Raw genomic sequence first — 18,440 nt, forward strand, 5'->3', positions numbered from 1 at the left:
CGCAGTGAAAATGATCTCACAGAGTGCACAACGGGGGAACCTGGGCCAGAGCTTCGTTTGGCGGTTGATGTATCTGGTGATGTGGACGACATTGAAGTGCTGAGGAGGCCGTGGTTGTTGAGGCTTTGTTTTTGTATTTTTTTGTCTCTAACAAAAAAGAATTCACAATTTTTTTGGGCACTACGTCCGTATAGAAAGTTTGAAAAGAGGCCCAGCAAAAGAGCGAGTGACGGCCACAACAAGTACCTTAGCAAACGGTGGCGGTGCCAGGATGCTTGCCAGCTGGCAGGAGGGCGCCAAACGGCGATGCGCACTGCGCACGATGAATCGGGAAAAAAGGCCACATTCCTTCCAAGCAGCTTTGGATTATATTTCATGAATTCAGGATATAATAGTTGGCTTTACCATGTATGCTTATTGATCTTGGGCATGTACACCCTAGTGCTTCGTCTTGAGTGGTAGCGTACGATGGTGGCTACTGACTGATATCCGTTACAACCATTTCGTAATTGACTGGCTCGTCCAACTATGCGTCCTATTTGCAACCAAGCTTCCTGCTATCATCTGATCCAGTTTGACACGAAACGTTAGGTCCTCACTGTCGTCACCCTAAACGTAGGCCTTAGCGCACGCCAACTCGGATCTCAGACAAAGAACATCAAACTGTGGCCCTATGGTAACAAACAATCCTTTGCGTACACATCGATACTCCGCCTGTTGGAAGCCAAAGCGGGTGCACTCACGCTCCGTTTGGCAGAGCGAAGCGGTGTAACGGCGAGCTCGTACCCGTGAGTATCATGCAAGTCGAGCGTTTAGATTCGGCGGCTGACACGGCTTCAAGGCGGATTACTAGCCATGCTTCTGGTCAACTGATGGTATACGATCTCAGCCCGGTAGGCTCCGATATCAGTGAGGTTTCAACTACCGATGTGGTTCCCGAAAGGCCCGCCTGGTGGAGCGTAAACCTACTTACACGGAGGCAATTACCAGAATACTGAGCGTCAACAGTCTATTTTTCACAATTTTCGATTCATCTAGAAGACTATTTGTGCGGTTCTTGAGATGTGCCAACACCAAATCCGGTTTGGGAAGACGCCATGCCATTGTCTGAACCGCTTTATCGCGGTGCCGCTCTGGCGCCCTGTGGTGGAGGCAGTGCCCCTTCACTCTGCGTTCAGATTCATCGCATGCAATAACGTGTGTGATTATGCCAAGATCACTGCTGATCCGGGGGAGAACGTACCCAGTTGCAAGTGCGAAGACGTAGGCCATGAAAATTGTCACAGGCCTGCCGAGAATCCTTTCAATTTTGGCAGGCTGGGCGGCAGTTCTTGGCAGCACACCCCGGTGTTCCGGCCACGGAGCAGAGACAGCAGGACCACCGGATACCAAAGCATTGACCAAATGATTTGAGATTGTTGAGCGTCGTTACAGAGAGAACCACCCGGCAAGTCGGTAGATGGCGCCGGCTGTGAAGAGATTCAGAGGAGGGTCGCACGCCTGATAGCTTGATAACAGTTGCAGCAATGTATGCTCCATGGGAGGGCTCGGAATGCGGAATAGGGCCGGATCCATTGGGCGAGCGCGGCCGGCTAGAGCGTCGGGATTCGCGAGGCTCTGCGGCCTTTCCTGTCCGGTATTTCACACGAGGCCGGGTATGGCTGAGCGGTAATGCTGGACGGAAAGAAACACCGGCTCTTTCTCGCGGCAAGAGAGCAAAAATCACACCGGGCGCTAGAGTTCCAGCAGCTCGCAAATTTCCCGTCGAGTGAGTTTTAGGGGTTCAGCGAACGCGGATCGGGCGTGCGGCGGATGCAGTGCGTCATGGGGCCCTGCAGAAAATGGGGTGACGGATCGTGCTACCTGAATAGAGACTACCGATTTTGCTACCCGTTGCTGTTTGTCTGAGGCGCATCTCCCCCGCACCAGCTGGGTTGAGCGAGGGCCCAGTTCCAGTGCCTAACAAATAATAAATTATACCGCACTATCTATCATGGATGCAGTCTGGCTCTGTGACACCCCGCGCAGGAATATGCAGAATCTCAGTCAGAGCCCCCAGCTAAAAGAGTCTATGAAGGCTCGGCCCCTTCAACTAATGCCGGCTGATGATTGGGCACTGACTGGAGACTTCTCTCGTGGCAGCTGTGACCAAGGCAGCTTGTAATTTAGGTCACTTCTAGGGCTAAAACACGGGCTTTGCGCCGTAACGTCGTGCCACAGCAGGGTGCTGACTGAGCACAGGCGGCAGACGACGACCGCTAGGGGCGCTGCTTTCGCCGGTGTCCAGGTACTTTGGAAATGTAAATGAGTCTATCCGTAATAGAAACGATCAACTGCATTATATTAAACTGGGGACCTGTCTGTTCACTTCCCGAATCTGCTGCCGGGCATTGTTAGCTTGCCGCCCACGGCCCACCTGTCTGTCGTCTCCTCCACCAGCTCAAGCCGCCAGCGAGCCACTCCCACACTCCGTCTCGCATTTCCGGCATGCTCGTCGCCCAATAAGCTTCCTCACGAATGCGATGCGGCTTGCGCCCCCTCTCTTTAACCAATGCAAGACCCTAACTGCCTTGGGTACCAGCCGTGTCATGCGAAAATGGTTAAATATCTTGCAGCGCCAGCCTGGGTAACACACGACGAGGCATCGTTCTTCGTCCGATGCTAGGCTTGGCTGTGCAACCTTAACACCCTTTTTTTAGTTTTGGCAAAAATCGTACACTCCTCCTAACGGAATCATCGCTCGATCCATTCTACGTTGTATTTTCACAGCGCGCGCTTCTTCATCAACATACATGGCGATGCCACAACAAATGGCTTCCCACTATGACATTGGTACGCACGTTGATACCCGGCTGTCACTGCCAAGTATCACAGCCACTGATGTGTTTTCTTTCCAGTCATTGTCGGAGCTGGCCCTGTCGGCTTAATGCTTTCAACATGTCTAGCCCGCTGGGGTTATAAAATAAAGCACATCGATAACCGCCCTGAGCCGACAGCCACAGGCCGCGCAGATGGCATCCAGCCCCGGTCTCTCGATCTGCTCCGCAACATGGGCCTCAAGTCTGCCATCATGGCGCACAATCCTGCGCGCGTTTTCGAGGTTGCATTCTGGGACCCTTCTGATTCAGCATCCGGAATTCAGAGAACAGGTACATGGGCATCGTGTCCAGATTTCATTGATGCGCGCTACCCATTCACCACTCTCCTGCATCAAGGCCACATCGAACGCGTTTTCCTGTCTGATCTCGAGAAGAACGGTGTCGAAGTTCAACGACCATGGACTATTACCGGCTTTCAGTCAGAGGAGTCGCAAAGCTCAGAATACCCCGTCACAGTGCAGCTTGAGCATGTAGATGGCACCGCCAAGGAGCAAATACACGCGAAATATCTATTTGGCGGCGAAGGATCAAGGTCGTTTATCCGCCAGCAATTGAATATTGAACTTCGCCACAAAGACCCTATTTCTCATGTCTGGGGTGTCATGGATGGCGTTGTGCAGACCAATTTTCCCGATATCAAGGTGAGCCCTCCCCTTACTTGATGGCTCTGGCCCGCTGTGTTGACAAGGTTTCAGATGAAATGCACCATTCATAGCCACCATGGATCTATCATGGTTATTCCCCGTGAAGACAACATGGTTCGTTTATATATCCAAATCGCATCATCGACAGATTCGGATTGGAACCCTCGCAAGACAGCCACTGCAGAGCAGGTCAAGGAATCCGCCAAAAAGATTTTCCAGCCTTATTCTATTCAATGGGAACGCGTCGAGTGGTACTCAGTATACCCCATCGGGCAGGGACTATCGGATCGATATTCCCTGGACCAGCGCGTCTTTATCGGTGGCGATGCCTGTCATACTCATAGTGTAAGTGCCTTACCTGCTCATTTGAGCCACAGTGCTAACTTCCAAGTAGCCCAAAGCTGGACAGGGAATGAACACGGCTTTTCTGGATGCGCAAAACTTGGCATGGAAGATACATGCCGTAGAGGCTGGCTTCGCCGCGCGTGATATTCTCAAGACATATGAGGTGGAACGGCGCAGCGTCGCTCAAGCTCTACTGGACTTTGACAACCGCTATGCCAAGCTTTTCTCACAGCGCCCTCCTGAGCAAGGCGACGTCGATGCGGCGTCAAAATCACATCCTTCCGACGAAATGACCGATAGTGAGTTTATCAAGACGTTCAAAGAGTCTTGCGAGTTCACAAGCGGATACGGGGTCTCATATGGACCTAATGAGATCAACTGGTCCTCGAAACATGCTGCTCAGTCGCCATTAATTCATCCTGCCGGGACAACACTCACGACTGGTCGCATTTTCAAGAATTCAGATGTGACAAGAGTTTCTGACGCGAATGTTGTTCATCTTGAGCAGCAAGTGCCGTGGAATGGATCATTCAGACTATTTCTCTTTGCCGGCAATCCTAGCAAAACTGCTACCGCAGTTGCTGATTTCGCCCACTACCTGCAGGATAAGCGCTCCTTCTACGCCAGCTACCTCCGAGACGATATTGATCAAGTATCGTACCATGAAAGACATAACCCACACAGCAAATTCTTCACCATCTGCACCATCTTCGCCGCAAAGCGCCACCAGATCGAGATCGAAGACCAGGTTCCGCCCCTGCTAGCACGATACCGAGATCACATCTACGCAGATGATCGATGGGATCGTCATTTTCCCAACTCTGATGCCACTGCGCATGCTCGCATGGGGCTCGACTCCGAGGAAGGAGGAGTCGTTCTTGTCCGACCCGATGGCTACGTCGCCATGGTCATCCGCCTCGTTGAGGGCAGCAGCACGGTAGAAGCGCTAAACGAGTACTTTTCTGCTTTTTGCACGAAGAAGATGGGCGGCCTCACATCGCATCTGTAAGTCTCACAGAATTCCAGCGCAATGAAGAACGGAGGCTGACGGTCTGTCCTAGCGCGGATGGCACCAAAGCATCACGATGCATCGACGCCAAAGATTGGGGACTTGTAGAGAGCCCCGGGATTTCCATTTGAGTTGTTTATCATTCGCAGCGAGCGGCAGAGACCACCTAGGCAGCTCTCACACATGCTTAGGCATAACGTTGAGATAATTGTACATTGCATTTGCTTGATAATTAGTGAATATCGAATTTCAGGGTCAAAAGCGCGCCTGCACAAATAGCCTTGCGTGCAGCTACCTCAGTGAGCCTGATAGTGGTTAACGGAATGACCCCAGTACCAGTTTGCGCGGGCACCCAAAGAGGTACTTAGTGCGGGAGATCTGGCGTAATGTATGCCACGGTTCACAATCTTACGCTAACTCCTGTCGTGACTTTACGCCCTGTCAATATTCCGAATGCTCTGAAGTGACCGAGTGAGGCAGCGTGCCGGCGCGCCAGCGACAATCACTAGGTCAGTGCTGCCGATATTCAGCCGGCGCATCCCTCCACTGTAGCAACGCTGGGACCCAGCGTCAACACACCTTCACTTCACATCGCCATCAGCCTCTTTCCGACACCCGATCAAATGGCCAAAATGATGCGAAGATAGTCGCGTGGAGGTAGGTCTCACTGAGATACATTTTCGCAAGCTCCATTTAACAAGGTAGTAGAGCTATGACATATTAACCTCCCCTCGCTTTCAAATTTGTCTTCGGTATGATAGAAACCATTCAGTCGGCATTCTTCTCTGTGGGGGGTGCCGTGCAGAAATTCTGTAAGTTTATACGTTCCGTCATTTTAGCAGCGTTCTCATTTTCAGTTCGTCACGATCACACTGCCGCGCAACCCCGGGAAAAGGATCCCAGCGCAAAGCGTCTCAAACTCAGTACCACATCAGCCAAGAGCAACGGAGATGGCCACGAGGGAGTCACGGCGGGGTTTGTTGATGAAGTCTCGGGCTTGAAATCAGGCGTGGCCAGCGAGTCGCACGCAGGCAATGCGAGCCTAGGCCGCGGCTCTCTACCTTCGCCACCACCTTCACCAAGGAAGCGCGACGTGCGCCAGCCACACAGCAAAGCGCGCAGGTTTCTTGACAGATTCCGCTCATCTTCTTCTCAATATGCATTTGGACCGAGTCTTGACAATGCTTTCGATGCAACGCGTAAGAGACCCTCAACCAGAGACATACTCAAGGGGAAGCGGCGGGCGGCGTCACGGCAAGCGTCGAAACGAGCTGGGCCGTCACGCCTGCCCAAGCCTGTGAGATTTACAAAAATTCTGGAGAAGCCAGAGGGGCCTGAAGCGAAACCTCCGGTCATGGATGACTTGCCCAGCATCATCGATAAACTCACGCTTGAGTCGCAGCCAACAGCTTCGTCGGCAGCCGACGAAGTGTTTTCCGATCCCCTGACATCCCACTACAAACCCAGCTATTTCAAAACGCGTGAAGATGACCCTGCCAACTACGATGATCGTATAGAGGCCATCTTTGATGAGAAGCAGCCATGGTCGCTCGAGCTCAACACCGTGGTGGGAGATACCATCCAAGCGCAACGCAAGACGCGAGTCTCTGATGAGGAGATTACTCGCGAATATATCATAAATCTGCAACAATACGACGTACGTGATCCTTGTCGACCGCTGCTGCTCTCGTTATCCGAGCAGATGAGCAAACGAACTGTTAGCACCATATATGCGAAGCCTGATGCTGTCCTAGCAAAGGCAGCTGATTCAACACCATTGCATCGCCATGACTTCTGCAGAGTCATACCCAAGACAGAATGGCTTAATGACGAGATTGTTAATGGAGTTTTGTCCTGGCTGGACCAGGCAGTCAATCATATTGGCGGTGTTGACGACCCCAAGTCACAGACCCGAAAATGTCTCGTCATGACATCTTTCTACTATAAACAAATAAAGACGGCTTGCAAAAACACGCAGAGGACGCTGAAGCGAAAGGGGGTCACGAAAGAGAATCTACTCAAGGTCAACACGATTTTGCTGCCAATTTGCGAACATTCGCATTGGACGCTGATGGTCATCAACCCGTCGAAAAAGACGGTGGCCCATGTTGATTCATTGAACCCACGTGGGACAAAATCGGTCACAGATCTCGCTCTAATGTGGATGAAGGACGCGTTGGATGAGAAGTTTGTTCCTGCGGAGTGGTCAACAATCAAGTATGATCACCCGGCGCAGACGAATGGATACGACTGCGGTGTTCACACGATATGCAACGCGATTTGCGTTGCTGTTGGTGTTGATCCATTTGCGGCTTATAAAGCTGCTGAAATGCCTGCGTTACGACTGCAAATGTCGGCAGTCTTGGTGAATGGAGGGTTTACAGGAGAGCTGGATCTTCTCGGATTCTAAGCTCTGGCGGCGTGGCAGAGCATGGAGTTGTATTTTGTACTGTATTGTTTGCTTCTCAACATTGATATCCCTATGTGTTATTATTGAATATAACTCGACATGTACTTGAGCTACTACCGTCTACCGTCCAGGCTGTGTCGTACGTTCAGTTTCAGTTTATGGCGCGCGCTCTAATCAGACACAATCGCCTGGAAATGTCCCGAGAACGAGGCTGTCGGCAAGCACATCAACGCATAGCCGACGAGCAGTGTGTTTTCAATATCCGCAGGTAGCCGAGCAAGGGGGGGTGCGGATGAGGTTTTTACAGGGAGATATCCCGGGAAGGACAACCGCTGGTTGGTGGAAGATTCACAAGACGCCAAAATGAAAAGAAGAAAAGAGAAACAACGCAAACGGTGCAACTATGGAACTCGGCTTCAGCCCGGTGGGCCGAAAATCTGGGCAATTAAGGACGGCAGACGAGTTGAAAACCTTTTCGCTGGTCGCAAAGCCAAGGTTGCTAGGCAAGATTGCCAGGCCGTGCCAGGATGGCTTGCAGGTCGCTAGCGCAGTGCGTGTGGACAGGAAGATTTTGACAGCCACTGCGGGTCGTGCAGCCGTTCGGATCCGAACTCGTCGTTCCGGTGCTACCCAAGAGTAAACCTTGGGCTTAGTCAAAATTATTATTCCGGTAGCACGGAAGCTATCGCATAGGGTACAGACATGAGAGCAAATAGGGGAAAGGAGAATTGGATGAATGGAACCCTGGTGTATAAGTATCTCGGACAGAGATTGGACAGAACGTTGATCATAGAACTAATGCGGGGAATTCTGACGGAGCGTTTCTGTTCGTTCTTTTCCTCTATCAACGTCAAGGACGCTTCTACATCAGACTACGGGGCGATAATATAGGCAGTAAAGCTCTCTCAGCTCGCCAGTCTTACAAGCCGGCAAATACATAAAGCTAGAAACGATGGCGTCACTCGTTATATTCGACTTTGACGGCACGCTGTTCGACACGCACCAGTCCATCTCGCACAGCATCAAGCTCACATTCGATGCCCTCTCCCCGACTCAATCGCCACCAGAGTCGGAAGTGCAGCGATACATCTCTTCCGGGACAGGCTTGTCGGATACGTTTCGGGCGCTGACGGCCTCGGTCGGCGTCGCCTTTGACAAGGACACTGAAGCCGAGTGGACGGCAAAATACCGCGAGGTCTATGCGTCGGACGGTCAGCCGCTGATCCGGCCGTTCCCAGGCGCCAAGGAGCTGCTGCAGCACCTCGCGCAGCGAAAGGTCCCGATGGCCATTGTCAGCAACAAGGGCGTGGCCGCGGTCGTGACGGCGCTGGCGAGGAGCGGGCTCGCCGACTACGTGCCGCGAGAGCTCATCGTGGGCGACAGCACGCCCGGGGCGACGCGGAAGCCAGACCCGTCAAGCTACACTGCGGTTCTGCTGCCGGCGGTGACGCAAATGTACGGTGTCTCGGGCCTGGACGCCGGCAAGGTGCTGGAGGTGGGCGACACCGTGGCGGACGTCCAATTCGCGAGAAACATTGGCGCCAAGTCGTGCTGGTGCCGGTTCGGCTACGGCGACGCAAAGGCGTGTGCAGAGTTGGAGCCCGACTATGTGGTTGATACCCTGGAGCAGGTCATTTCAATCTGCGACGCTCTGTGAATAGAGGCAATGCATCTCAGCATCCGGATGATTCAGTTGTATGCGTCTTGTGTATGGAGACTCGGCGTTGAAGCCACATGTCCCGATAACTATAATTTACTTGTCGCGCATAAGCCATCTTGTCGAATACTTGAATGATACAACCACCCGCCGGTATGTGTCTGGCAAAGCCTCCGGACTACACCGGCGCGGAGCCATCGGAGCCGAAGAAACGACTCAGGTTCATCCATGCCCCCATTCTACATGATTCAAGTTCATCATGCAAACGACTCTATTGTTTTCCCTCTCGCAAACTCCAGCGCCACCCGCCAGGATATCTTGGTTTGTCCCACAACGTCGCCGGGGCCTAGACCGGAGTGGCCGTGTGCGCTGATTATTGTGTGCTCTGTTGGGACGCCAGCGCTCTTTTTTTAGGTGTTGGCGCCGTTCAGCCCAGCGAGTAGCGCAAGCCACAATGCTCGAGGAAAAAGCTTCTCTGGTGGATTTGCCTGTTCCCTGGTTTTAGGTTTTTGTTTTGCAGGTTAATTCAATTGGCATTAATTAACCCGGGGCGACTAGCTGACTTGTGAAGCGGAATGGGGAGGCGGTGCTCTTCAATAAAATGCAGGCGCAAGGCAATTTATTTTCATGCACAGGAGACTTCGACTACATTTCCCCCTGCAAGCAATTTGCCACAATCTCAGAGCCATCTCGGCCCAGCGCGAATGAGACGGGCTTGCCAAGCTGACAATGGTGCCCGGGCCACAAGAGTCAGGTTATTCTCGTTTTCCATGATTTACTGGTAAAACAGCCCTCCGGGGATGGTGGAGCCTACTGCGGGCTTCCCGTCCCTGCAGTATCGGAACGGCTGCTTGCCTGCCTGTCTTTGAAATCTTGTTCTGGTCGTTCTCACAGCGACAGCTTTAAAGTAAGTTGGTGGCTGGATGGGGAGCTGCAGCCGTCGAACAAACTGGCTTGATTATACTTTTACTGCATATAGGTTAGCCAGGCCAGCTGTCAAGTGAGTCGCGAGTCAGGATGAGAAGATTCGTATTGTGAAGACTGGGTGCAAGTTAATCTAAAAGTGCAAGGCAAAACGCCAATTGAGCAGTTAATTGGTAGTTGAAAAACGGTCCTGCGCAAGAGATTGAAACCGGGCAAGGTGGTACACGAGTGTAGGATCCGATGCAACCACCGCCACCGTTTCTTCCGCGAACTTGACGGGTGGTAATTGTACGGCACCGGGCTGCCTTCAAGTGCCGAGCCGAGACGGCATACCTGGATCTTATTAGGTGTGAACTGTGTGTGAGCGCGGACCCGATCGTTGGCAGATACTTTCCGCAAGCTGCAGGTCTTCTTTTTTCTTTTCTTTGACAGTAAAGTGCCAAGGGGAGGGTGCATGGGAGATGCTCATTGGCTTGACACAGAAGCTGAGGCTGCCACACTCAAGACGAATGCCTCGTCGTGACGTAGTGATGGTGCGATGCTACTGGCTCATGGGCTGCGACATGTGCCCACCAATGCAGGTTTCAGTATCATGGTCGCGCCACAACGGCTTTGCTTTTCTTCCCTGCGGTTTCCCTGCGGGAATTTGGGGTAAATTTGTTTGCCTGGAGAGGAAAAGCCTCTTACGACTTTGTGCATTGAAATGCTGCAAAAGGTTATTGTGGCGACATTGTGACTACCAACGTTCTTCCGCACTCGGTGGGTTTGCAGAGCCCCAGCACTTCAATTCCAGTCGCCTCTAGCACCGACTCCACGATTGCTTGAAGCTTTTTAAGAAAACGCTCCTGGGAGTGCCCACTTCCGCTCATTTTGGGGACCATGCACCATGTTCTTGTACAAAGATAGCTAGTCTGCCGAGGACACATACCCTTAGAAATCAGACGACTGCGAGGAATGACAGAAAAGAGAACCAGCTCGTCGCGCGGTAGTTGAGACGCATCACGATTAGCTCGCTGGTGGTGTGGTTGCATGGACTATCCCCAACCTTGCCAGAAAAACGCGAATCTTGCATATTTACTCTCCTATATGCCGGGGTGTGCAAACAGATGGGAACATGCGGTAGTCAGCAGAATCGGCCAAGGTACCCCTCCCTCCAACGGCAGCACCACTCGTTCTAGGAACGGCGGCCGAAATGGAGCTCCGCAGATGGTGATGGATTTGTGCATCATTGCTCCTGGGGGGCGAGGGGAAGACGAATATAGCGGATGGTAGCAGCATGGGTGGGAACGAGGTCGAACGAGTTGCGTTGCCATGGCCTGCCCCTATCCAATCCGGCCCATCAGTCTGAGTGGACCGCTTTGCGGCCCAAGAATTTCTCACCAAAAAGCAAGAGGTGAGTGGTGAAAGTAGGGCAGGGGAAGCCGTCCGATGTGACGCTGGAGGAGGATAATCTTGGAGTGTTGCAGTCGCGGCGGAGGCGCAGCGAAGCGGAACTCGGCACTACTATTTATTACACAGAAAACTAGTAATTTAGTGTTGAAACTATTTTAGCATTGTACCTCGAGGTATACCAGTACCTTGGAAGAAGCACCAAAGGCTAGACGGTGGCTTTCCATGGCCATTTCTCACAGGGTGAGCGGCGCCTGCCAACGGACATCATTGCACCAGGAGTCGTACAGGTGTACGAATAGTGTTCTCTGCTTTAGGTGACCGAGGACCCTGACTTTTCTTCCGCTTTCGTCTAGTGACCGTAGTGGTATGGAATTCGGAGCCGAGATCGAGGAGAAGACAAGCTCGGGCGCGTTTGCTTTGAACTAGTAATTTAGGCACCAGTCATTAATCATTAAGCAGATGAGATTCAATGACTGAAATGACGCGGTGCACCGCTAATACCGCGACGAGCCATGTCAAATATCTGACGTCTAGTAGGTATGAATACTGCCAACTGAATACTCAGCAAGATGTGGTTATTTACCAAGTCCGCAGTTGAAATATAAAGAGCGCAAGTGGACATTAACCAAATATGGAAGCAAGAGATGATGAGAATCTCTTTAGTTCGATGAGTGTGATGACGGGTTTCGGGGCAAATCTTACAACGGCTGCAAGATCGCTAGAGGCGCTTTTAGCTGCACTGCACATCATTACCCAGGAGGAAGGCACATTGTGAGCTAATGGCCATTTGCTAGTGTAATTTACATGGTAGTGTAATTTATAGATTGACTTGAAAAACCTGGCGCTTCGATGGACATGGATTTATCAGTAAGTCAAGCACGGATATCGTACGCGTTAATAATGATGTACATTTTCGCGTGGGAATTGCCGGTTCAGTTTGAGGCAGCAAACAAACTGGCGAATGGCCACGTGTGCATTGCAGTGTACGCGTCGTCTGCAGTTCGCCGGGCGTCATGTCGTATCAGACAATCCGCAGCCGGGCGCCGTAAAGCAAACCGCACCGGAATGCATGTTAGTTCGCCGTCTCTCGCTACCAAGCTGGAGGTCAGTTGGCCAGGTAGCTACATGGGGATGCAGACGGAGCCGCAAGATTTATTAAGCATCACTGCAGCATCATGCGTATTGTATCGGTGCCAGCAGCCAGAGCTTGCCAGACTTTGAAATAGCTTTCCAAGGAGTATCGGCGACAGAAGGCAATTGGCCATCTCGTCTGATCGAAAACAATTACGTGTAAGCGAACATTTCATTTCGGCAGCGGCCGTCGCCAGGGTGCTGATGAGGGGCGATGTCCGCCGTACGGCATGGCCGACAGTCGTACGACGTCCTGGCGGGACTTGGACAAGCCACACATAAAAACACCGTTTACGCACTGCAACGCACAATGGCGCAGGCCGTTTAAGCTTTCTCGAACCACTGCATGTTTCTCGGCAGCGGGCACGGTTCGAGCCTGCAGACATAAAACTCCTTGTTGTAAACCGGGGCTGTGTTGGAACAAAGGACAAGAGTGAACAGGCCACAATGGAATGGACCACACTCTCTACGATCCGAAGGTGAATGGGTGTGCCCGGGAATGACGCCCGCCCCAGAGGAATTGACGGCATGGCCTCCATTTTTTCCCGTGGACAAGGCCGTAAAAAACGTCGTCAGCTACTTACGCGTGTACACGAGTAAACGCGGGCCGTTTGATGACGCAGCGCAGGGAAGCACAAGCAATCGGGCACGCCGTAGAGGCTTGGGACACTCCTGGCGTGTCTGGTCTTCGTCATGAGCCTCGTGCTGATGTTTTGATGATAGTTTTGGATCGCTATTGAGAGGAGAGCCCCCGGTTGGGCTGGATGACCGGCGAGAACGAGGTCTGGACTGGATTGGGCTCGAGAACGAGGCTCAAACGCGCGAGTCGTCCGTCGCCCTGCGGCGGCGTTGGGTGTTGTTGGTGGCGTCGACCGGGGGCGCGGCGGCGGAGGGCGGGTGTGCAACGCTTCTTGACCGCTGCCAACAGTACAGGGCGCGGCTTGCACGCCGTCTCGAGCTACGGCAAACATGGCGAGAGTGACAAGCGACACGCCAGTTGGTTTGTCAATTGGTACCTAGCGAAAAAGAAGGAGAAGAGAAAGACACGGCCAGTTTAGTCAAGCAACGGTGGGTGATCTGCACTGAATCGGGGCGTTCGTCCATTGTGTTGAAATGCCAAGAGCCGAGCGGGCTCGGGAGTTTCCTGTTTATGCCCAGCCCGTCGTGGCTACCTACCTATTACTATGCGGGCCTTGTCTGATTACCAGTCACTTAACTCTACTGTTAGTAGCGGTGACAAGAATTGAATAAAGTAATAATTAGTATTCAATTGGATGCCCTGGTTACGGACAACATCTCGATGTACGGATAGCGTATTTCTTATTTTCCAGCCGCATTGTCTTTGTCCACTGTAAAGTGGCTACAGTGCAATGCGCAGTGGGCAGGACGTCGTCATGAGGGTCCTGGAAAGCCGGTCACCGACTACAGTGCTGCAAACATCACGACAAAAAATTGTTCCATGGCCTTTTCCCCCACTGCACGGAGCAAAAGACGGGTTCAAGGCCAAAGCCTGACCATTGCCATCCACCATCTGCTCCGTGGCACGTTGAGCGGTCATGGACTCAGGGTGCGGTAGTCGCACGTTGAGAGGGGCTTGTAAATTGGGTCTGTGGTTTTTTCCCCCTGCCGCCTGGTAATAGCAGTATGGAGCTGCGTCAAGTACAGTATCATTGATCAGAGTCTGCACGGCACAGACATGGCCTTCTGTCATTTGCCACGCTGCGAAACCTGGAAAGGGAAAAAGGCCAGCAGCAAAAACCGCAGTGTCCACCCAACCCGAATGAACGAACTGCACCAAATGGAGCACTGGGCTTGGGCTCCGTGGGCTCGCAACTTCTAGCGTCCTTCTAGCGTCAGGTCGTTGTTCTGCTTCTGGCTCAGAGGTCGATCCACCCTCAAGCTGGTCCACCTGGATCCGCTTTTCTGGCCTAGAACGGGCTGGCTTATGGATCCCAGGAGGGCCTGGGTCGGACTGGCGTTGGCGGCGCCGGTTTTGGTTGGATGGCTGGGCCGTTGATGCTGCCCAGATGACTCTCGCCGCTCAATGCCCGATTCTCTGCGACGTGGGATGTTCGCAGCGCCGCATCTCGAGGACACACGCGCGCTATTCGAGCCACATCTGGCTATTTTGTTTAAGGACCCTTTGCGAGGCATCTTGCTCGTGAATGGCTGATTGGCTGTCCAAAACCTTAATCGCCTGCTCGCCTGCTGGTTTTCTTGCTCTGTTGGGCGTATCGCCAACCAGGCGTGCCAGGGCCCAACACTTGCGTCAGAAATATGGGGCCTTTGCACAGCCCGCCCTGTTCCACATCCATCGATTCAGTTTCAAAGGGTCGGAACGGACAATGAGGATCGTGAGAGAAGGCAACCACAGGTACGGACATGCCTCCTGTCATTTACTGGTGGAACAAAGAAGAAGAAGAAAAAGCAGTTACGTGGGGCAGCCGCAGAGATCCAATGTTGGAGCCTGTCGCGCCGTGACCTGCCCTTGAGCAGAGTCGGACGGGGCGGATGCAGGTGCCGGGTCGGGAGGCGGAAGCTTGTTGCGATCAGGTGCCATGATTTTGGTCCTGTGGCTTGGGGGCAAGACGCACTTGGCGGTAATATCGCAAGATGCAAAGGTACGGATACTGCTAGCGATGTTCACCAGAGCCAACTTGGTTTTCAAGTACTGAAACGTGCAGCGTGCTCCAGTACAAGTGGGAGGGCATCGACGCCACTGTGGTAAGGTATTGTTGGCAAGCCCTTCCCTTGGCTCGCAGGGCTGCCGTACCCAGACCGAACCTGGGATGGGGTGGAGGGACTTTCGGAGATACCTGGCCGTGGCGGGAAGAAACCGCATAGCTATAGGTACCTGACAAGTACCGCCAAGCACATGGCGGCGCGTACGACTGCCGTCTCTGGGGTGCCACAGGCCTCTCGCCATTCGATGTGTGTGTGCATCATTCCATGGATCCCGACATGGCTGCAGGTCGAGATGGAATACCACGGCAATACCTGTATGCGATGGAGCTGTGTGGGTGGTGTGGCCCGACCCTGCTTGCATGCCTGGTAACAGCAAGTCAAAAATAAGTACGATGCAATCCTTGGGTAGACGATTGCTTGCTTGCTGCTCTGGTGCGGTGCCCTCGTCGCGAAGAATGGCACAATGATGAGCGCCATCCCCCATCCGAGCCGCAGGCAGGGTCATCCCCCATCCGCCATCCATGTCGTGTCGAGCGGTTCAGCCTGGACGCGGACTGGTCAAAGGTGGCCAGGGCTGTTGTTCTAGAAACAACGTGGGCAGCGCTGAGAACGACCTTCGAAGCTGTCGGCTGGTAGTCTGTACTCCGTGCAGTACCGGCACGCGCGACTCAAGTGCGGGCGGGCTGGGTAGCCCTGTCCGCCAACGCCGACCGAGGGTGACCAGGGCAGGGCCGAGAAGTGGACGATGACGGATGGGCAAGTATTCTACTGGTAGACTATGAGAAATTCAAGACTGAGGGAGATCAACAATGGAGGGATAAAAAGAGTCGTAATCCGTCGGTATCGTCGTTGTCCTTTTGGAAGAATTGGCATTGCCATTCATTTTGTGCACAATCCTCGTCTGCCTCGCGCACACAAGCCGCCACCGGCCACCCGTGTGTGCTGCTCCCTCGCTCCCTTTCACAGAAGCCTTTTAGCTTCTGCGCTGGCCCGCTTCTAGCGCCATCCACACAGACAGGCTTGTTCTTCTGGGATCCAGTGCCAGCTCCAGCAGCACCCCAGCACCCAGCGACCAGGGAGGGGGCGGGCTTGAGGCAAGGCAAAAGGGTCAGGGTGAGGGATGACGGCCAATGGCCAACCAAGCCTACCAGGGTGCAGGGCCAGGGCACAGAGGAGCCACTGGGCCAGAGAGGGAAGAGGGGCTCGTGGGCCAAGAGAGGGTCCTGGCTTCTCTTCTGCCTGTCGCTCTCCCCGGACTCGCTCACTCAAGTCAACAACCCAGCCCAGCAGACAGCAGAGAGAAAAAAAAAAAGCTCCGATCACACCCTGCCGCCGCCCCCTCCTCTGTCTTCTACTGGTACGCCATCTTCGCTGCTGCTTTTACTGGTTCCAGTCACGCCAGTACCAGTCAGTGCTCGCCCTTCCTTCGCCCAAGCTTCCAAAACCTTGATGGGTGTATGTGCGATTGCTTCGGCAGACGCCCCCTCCCCCCGCTCCGTCGTCCATCGTCTTTTCTTCAACTCAATACTTCTGCAACTATTTTACGGAGTAGGGTGCACTGGCATTGTTCGTCTACCCTCCCCTCCATTACCTGGTACAAAACTCGGCCGCTCCCACAACCCTTCCAACCTGTTTCCCGTTTTTTGACTTTCCAAGTGGCAGACGACCGCCTAGCGCCATACCAGCATCGCCCCCCTGCAAGCCACCAAAACCACCTTACCTACGGGCTGCACGCTAGAACACTACCACTCTTCCACAAGCACCACCATTCTAATACCGTCGCCTCCCCGCTTCCAGCGTCGCTTCCAATCCTGTCTCTGCTGGCGTCCACACACCACCATCCTCGACTCGCCATTCCAGCGACTCTATTCCTCTCGCCATTATTAAACCACGGTCCAGCCTCGTCGGTACGGATACACAGTGTCCTTCTCTTCCGTGCTACACATTCTTTTCGTCGCACGCGTTCGATCCTGCTGTCCGACCTCGGCAAGCGACATCATCACTCTCTCGCGTCTCCTCTCCAACTTCCATTACCGGTATTCTGGTCGAGACGTCTTGGTCGCACCGCGCTGTGCACCCGTACGCCCTCGTCTCTCGCGCCTCGCGTGCACGCAAACCAAGCGTGGTTTATCTCTCCGCTTGCCTTTGCAATACACAAAACGACTCGGCCGTCCCATTTCACGCCCTCATCGCGGCCTCTGTTGCGCCCAAGCTGTCTTGCTGCAATCGCTGGTCCGCTGCCCTGAAAACACAATCCCTCCCCGGGAACAAAAGTAGACATGGTTAGCCTTTTGATAGACTTGATCCCCAGTCCTACTGAACTGTCCCCGCGACCGTCGTCTGCCTTTGAAGACTTCTACGCAATCGACACTTACTCGCGCCCTGCCAGCGAGGTTTTCGCATCACGTCCGGGCTCCCCCAGATACATCATGGCTGCTCACCAGCCTCCCACGCTGACCGAGATTCTTCTCGACGTCTCTCCTCCTCCCTATACCCTCACTGCCTTCATGGCCTACCTCTCTCAGAACCACTGCATGGAAACTCTTGAATTCACCCTTGATGCCCAGCGCTACGCCAACTTTTACCAAGAATTCGCTTCCGAGGCAGAGTCGGCCACCGACGCCAACGTCCGTCTCTCTGCTCTTTGGCAAAAGCTTATGCAGGTGTACATTGTCCCCTGCGCTCCTCGCGAGGTCAATATTCCTTCGCGCGTCCGCGATCGCCTACTAATGACCCATTACAACCCCATCCCTCCTCATCCTTCTGTTCTCGACGAGGCCGGTCGCATCATTTACGAGCTCATGAACGACTCGCTCCTCGTCCCCTTTCTCGAATCCGTTGCCCCCCTTCACCTTGAGGGCGAGGAGCAGGTTCGCTCTCCCCGATCTCATACCACGAGCAGGAGTCGGACTAGCCAGAGCCTCGAGTTTGACGGCCTCACCGACGACAGCGAGGGCAACTCGCCATCCACCAACGAGCCCATGACCCCTCCTACAACTCCGCCTACCACCTCGGACTGGTCGTTCAATTCGTCTCCCGGCGGCCTGCAACGTGCCGTTGCTGCCCACAACAAGGGCTGGAAAAGGGTAGGCGAAAAGTTGGGGTTTACTCGCAAGGCTTCCAGTCGGCGGCCCAACGCTACCTCTTCCTCCTCAAGCGGATTTGGTAGCCGTCGCGGCAGCGGTACCAGTACAACCTTATGAAGGTGTGTGGCCATGACCGCGCCCAACGTCGCTGTCGAAAACCGTGAGCTTGTTTACTTTCGGTTCAAGAGCGACCCTCAGCGTGTACAACATTTCGATGATTATGGCGTTCACTGGGCACGATCACGGTCCTACACAGGCGGCATTCCCGCCAATCACGA

The 18,440-nt window shown here is 53.6% G+C and overlaps 6 protein-coding genes across 6 annotated transcripts; 4 read left to right on the top strand and 2 right to left on the bottom strand.

Annotated features, from left to right (window-relative positions):
- Nucleotides 1-587: 587 nt before the first annotated feature.
- Nucleotides 588-1,272, bottom strand: LMH87_009773 (uncharacterized protein; the record flags this gene model as incomplete). Its single annotated transcript, XM_056196828.1, has 4 exons — nt 588-609; nt 744-849; nt 1,073-1,161; nt 1,244-1,272. 4 exons carry the CDS (start codon nt 1,270-1,272, stop codon nt 588-590), a joined length of 246 nt encoding a protein of 81 aa, XP_056053936.1.
- Nucleotides 1,273-2,792: 1,520 nt separating this feature from the next.
- LMH87_009774 (uncharacterized protein) lies at nt 2,793-5,008 on the top strand (the record flags this gene model as incomplete). Its single annotated transcript, XM_056196829.1, has 5 exons — nt 2,793-2,832; nt 2,898-3,520; nt 3,575-3,868; nt 3,918-4,873; nt 4,930-5,008. 5 exons carry the CDS (start codon nt 2,793-2,795, stop codon nt 5,006-5,008), a joined length of 1,992 nt encoding a protein of 663 aa, XP_056053937.1.
- Nucleotides 5,009-5,631: 623 nt separating this feature from the next.
- On the top strand, nt 5,632-7,287 carry LMH87_009775 (uncharacterized protein; the record flags this gene model as incomplete). The annotated part of the gene is made up of 2 exons (XM_056196830.1): nt 5,632-5,689; nt 5,735-7,287. 2 exons carry the CDS (start codon nt 5,632-5,634, stop codon nt 7,285-7,287), a joined length of 1,611 nt encoding a protein of 536 aa, XP_056053938.1.
- A 952-nt stretch (nt 7,288-8,239) lies between these two features.
- LMH87_009776 (uncharacterized protein) lies at nt 8,240-8,944 on the top strand (the record flags this gene model as incomplete). Its single annotated transcript, XM_056196831.1, has 1 exon — nt 8,240-8,944. The coding sequence occupies one exon, from the start codon at nt 8,240-8,242 to the stop codon at nt 8,942-8,944; it is 705 nt and encodes a 234-aa protein (XP_056053939.1).
- Nucleotides 8,945-11,881: 2,937 nt separating this feature from the next.
- LMH87_009777 (uncharacterized protein) lies at nt 11,882-12,275 on the bottom strand (the record flags this gene model as incomplete). The annotated part of the gene is made up of 3 exons (XM_056196832.1): nt 11,882-11,978; nt 12,065-12,098; nt 12,170-12,275. The coding sequence occupies 3 exons, from the start codon at nt 12,273-12,275 to the stop codon at nt 11,882-11,884; spliced, it is 237 nt and encodes a 78-aa protein (XP_056053940.1).
- A 5,080-nt stretch (nt 12,276-17,355) lies between these two features.
- Nucleotides 17,356-18,279, top strand: LMH87_009778 (uncharacterized protein; the record flags this gene model as incomplete). The annotated part of the gene is made up of 2 exons (XM_056196833.1): nt 17,356-17,946; nt 17,995-18,279. 2 exons carry the CDS (start codon nt 17,356-17,358, stop codon nt 18,277-18,279), a joined length of 876 nt encoding a protein of 291 aa, XP_056053941.1.
- Nucleotides 18,280-18,440: the final 161 nt, after the last annotated feature.

The sequence above is a fragment of the Akanthomyces muscarius genome, chromosome 5 (genome assembly GCF_028009165.1).
Source record: "Akanthomyces muscarius strain Ve6 chromosome 5, whole genome shotgun sequence".
NCBI classification, from domain to species: Eukaryota; Fungi; Ascomycota; class Sordariomycetes; order Hypocreales; family Cordycipitaceae; genus Akanthomyces; species Akanthomyces muscarius.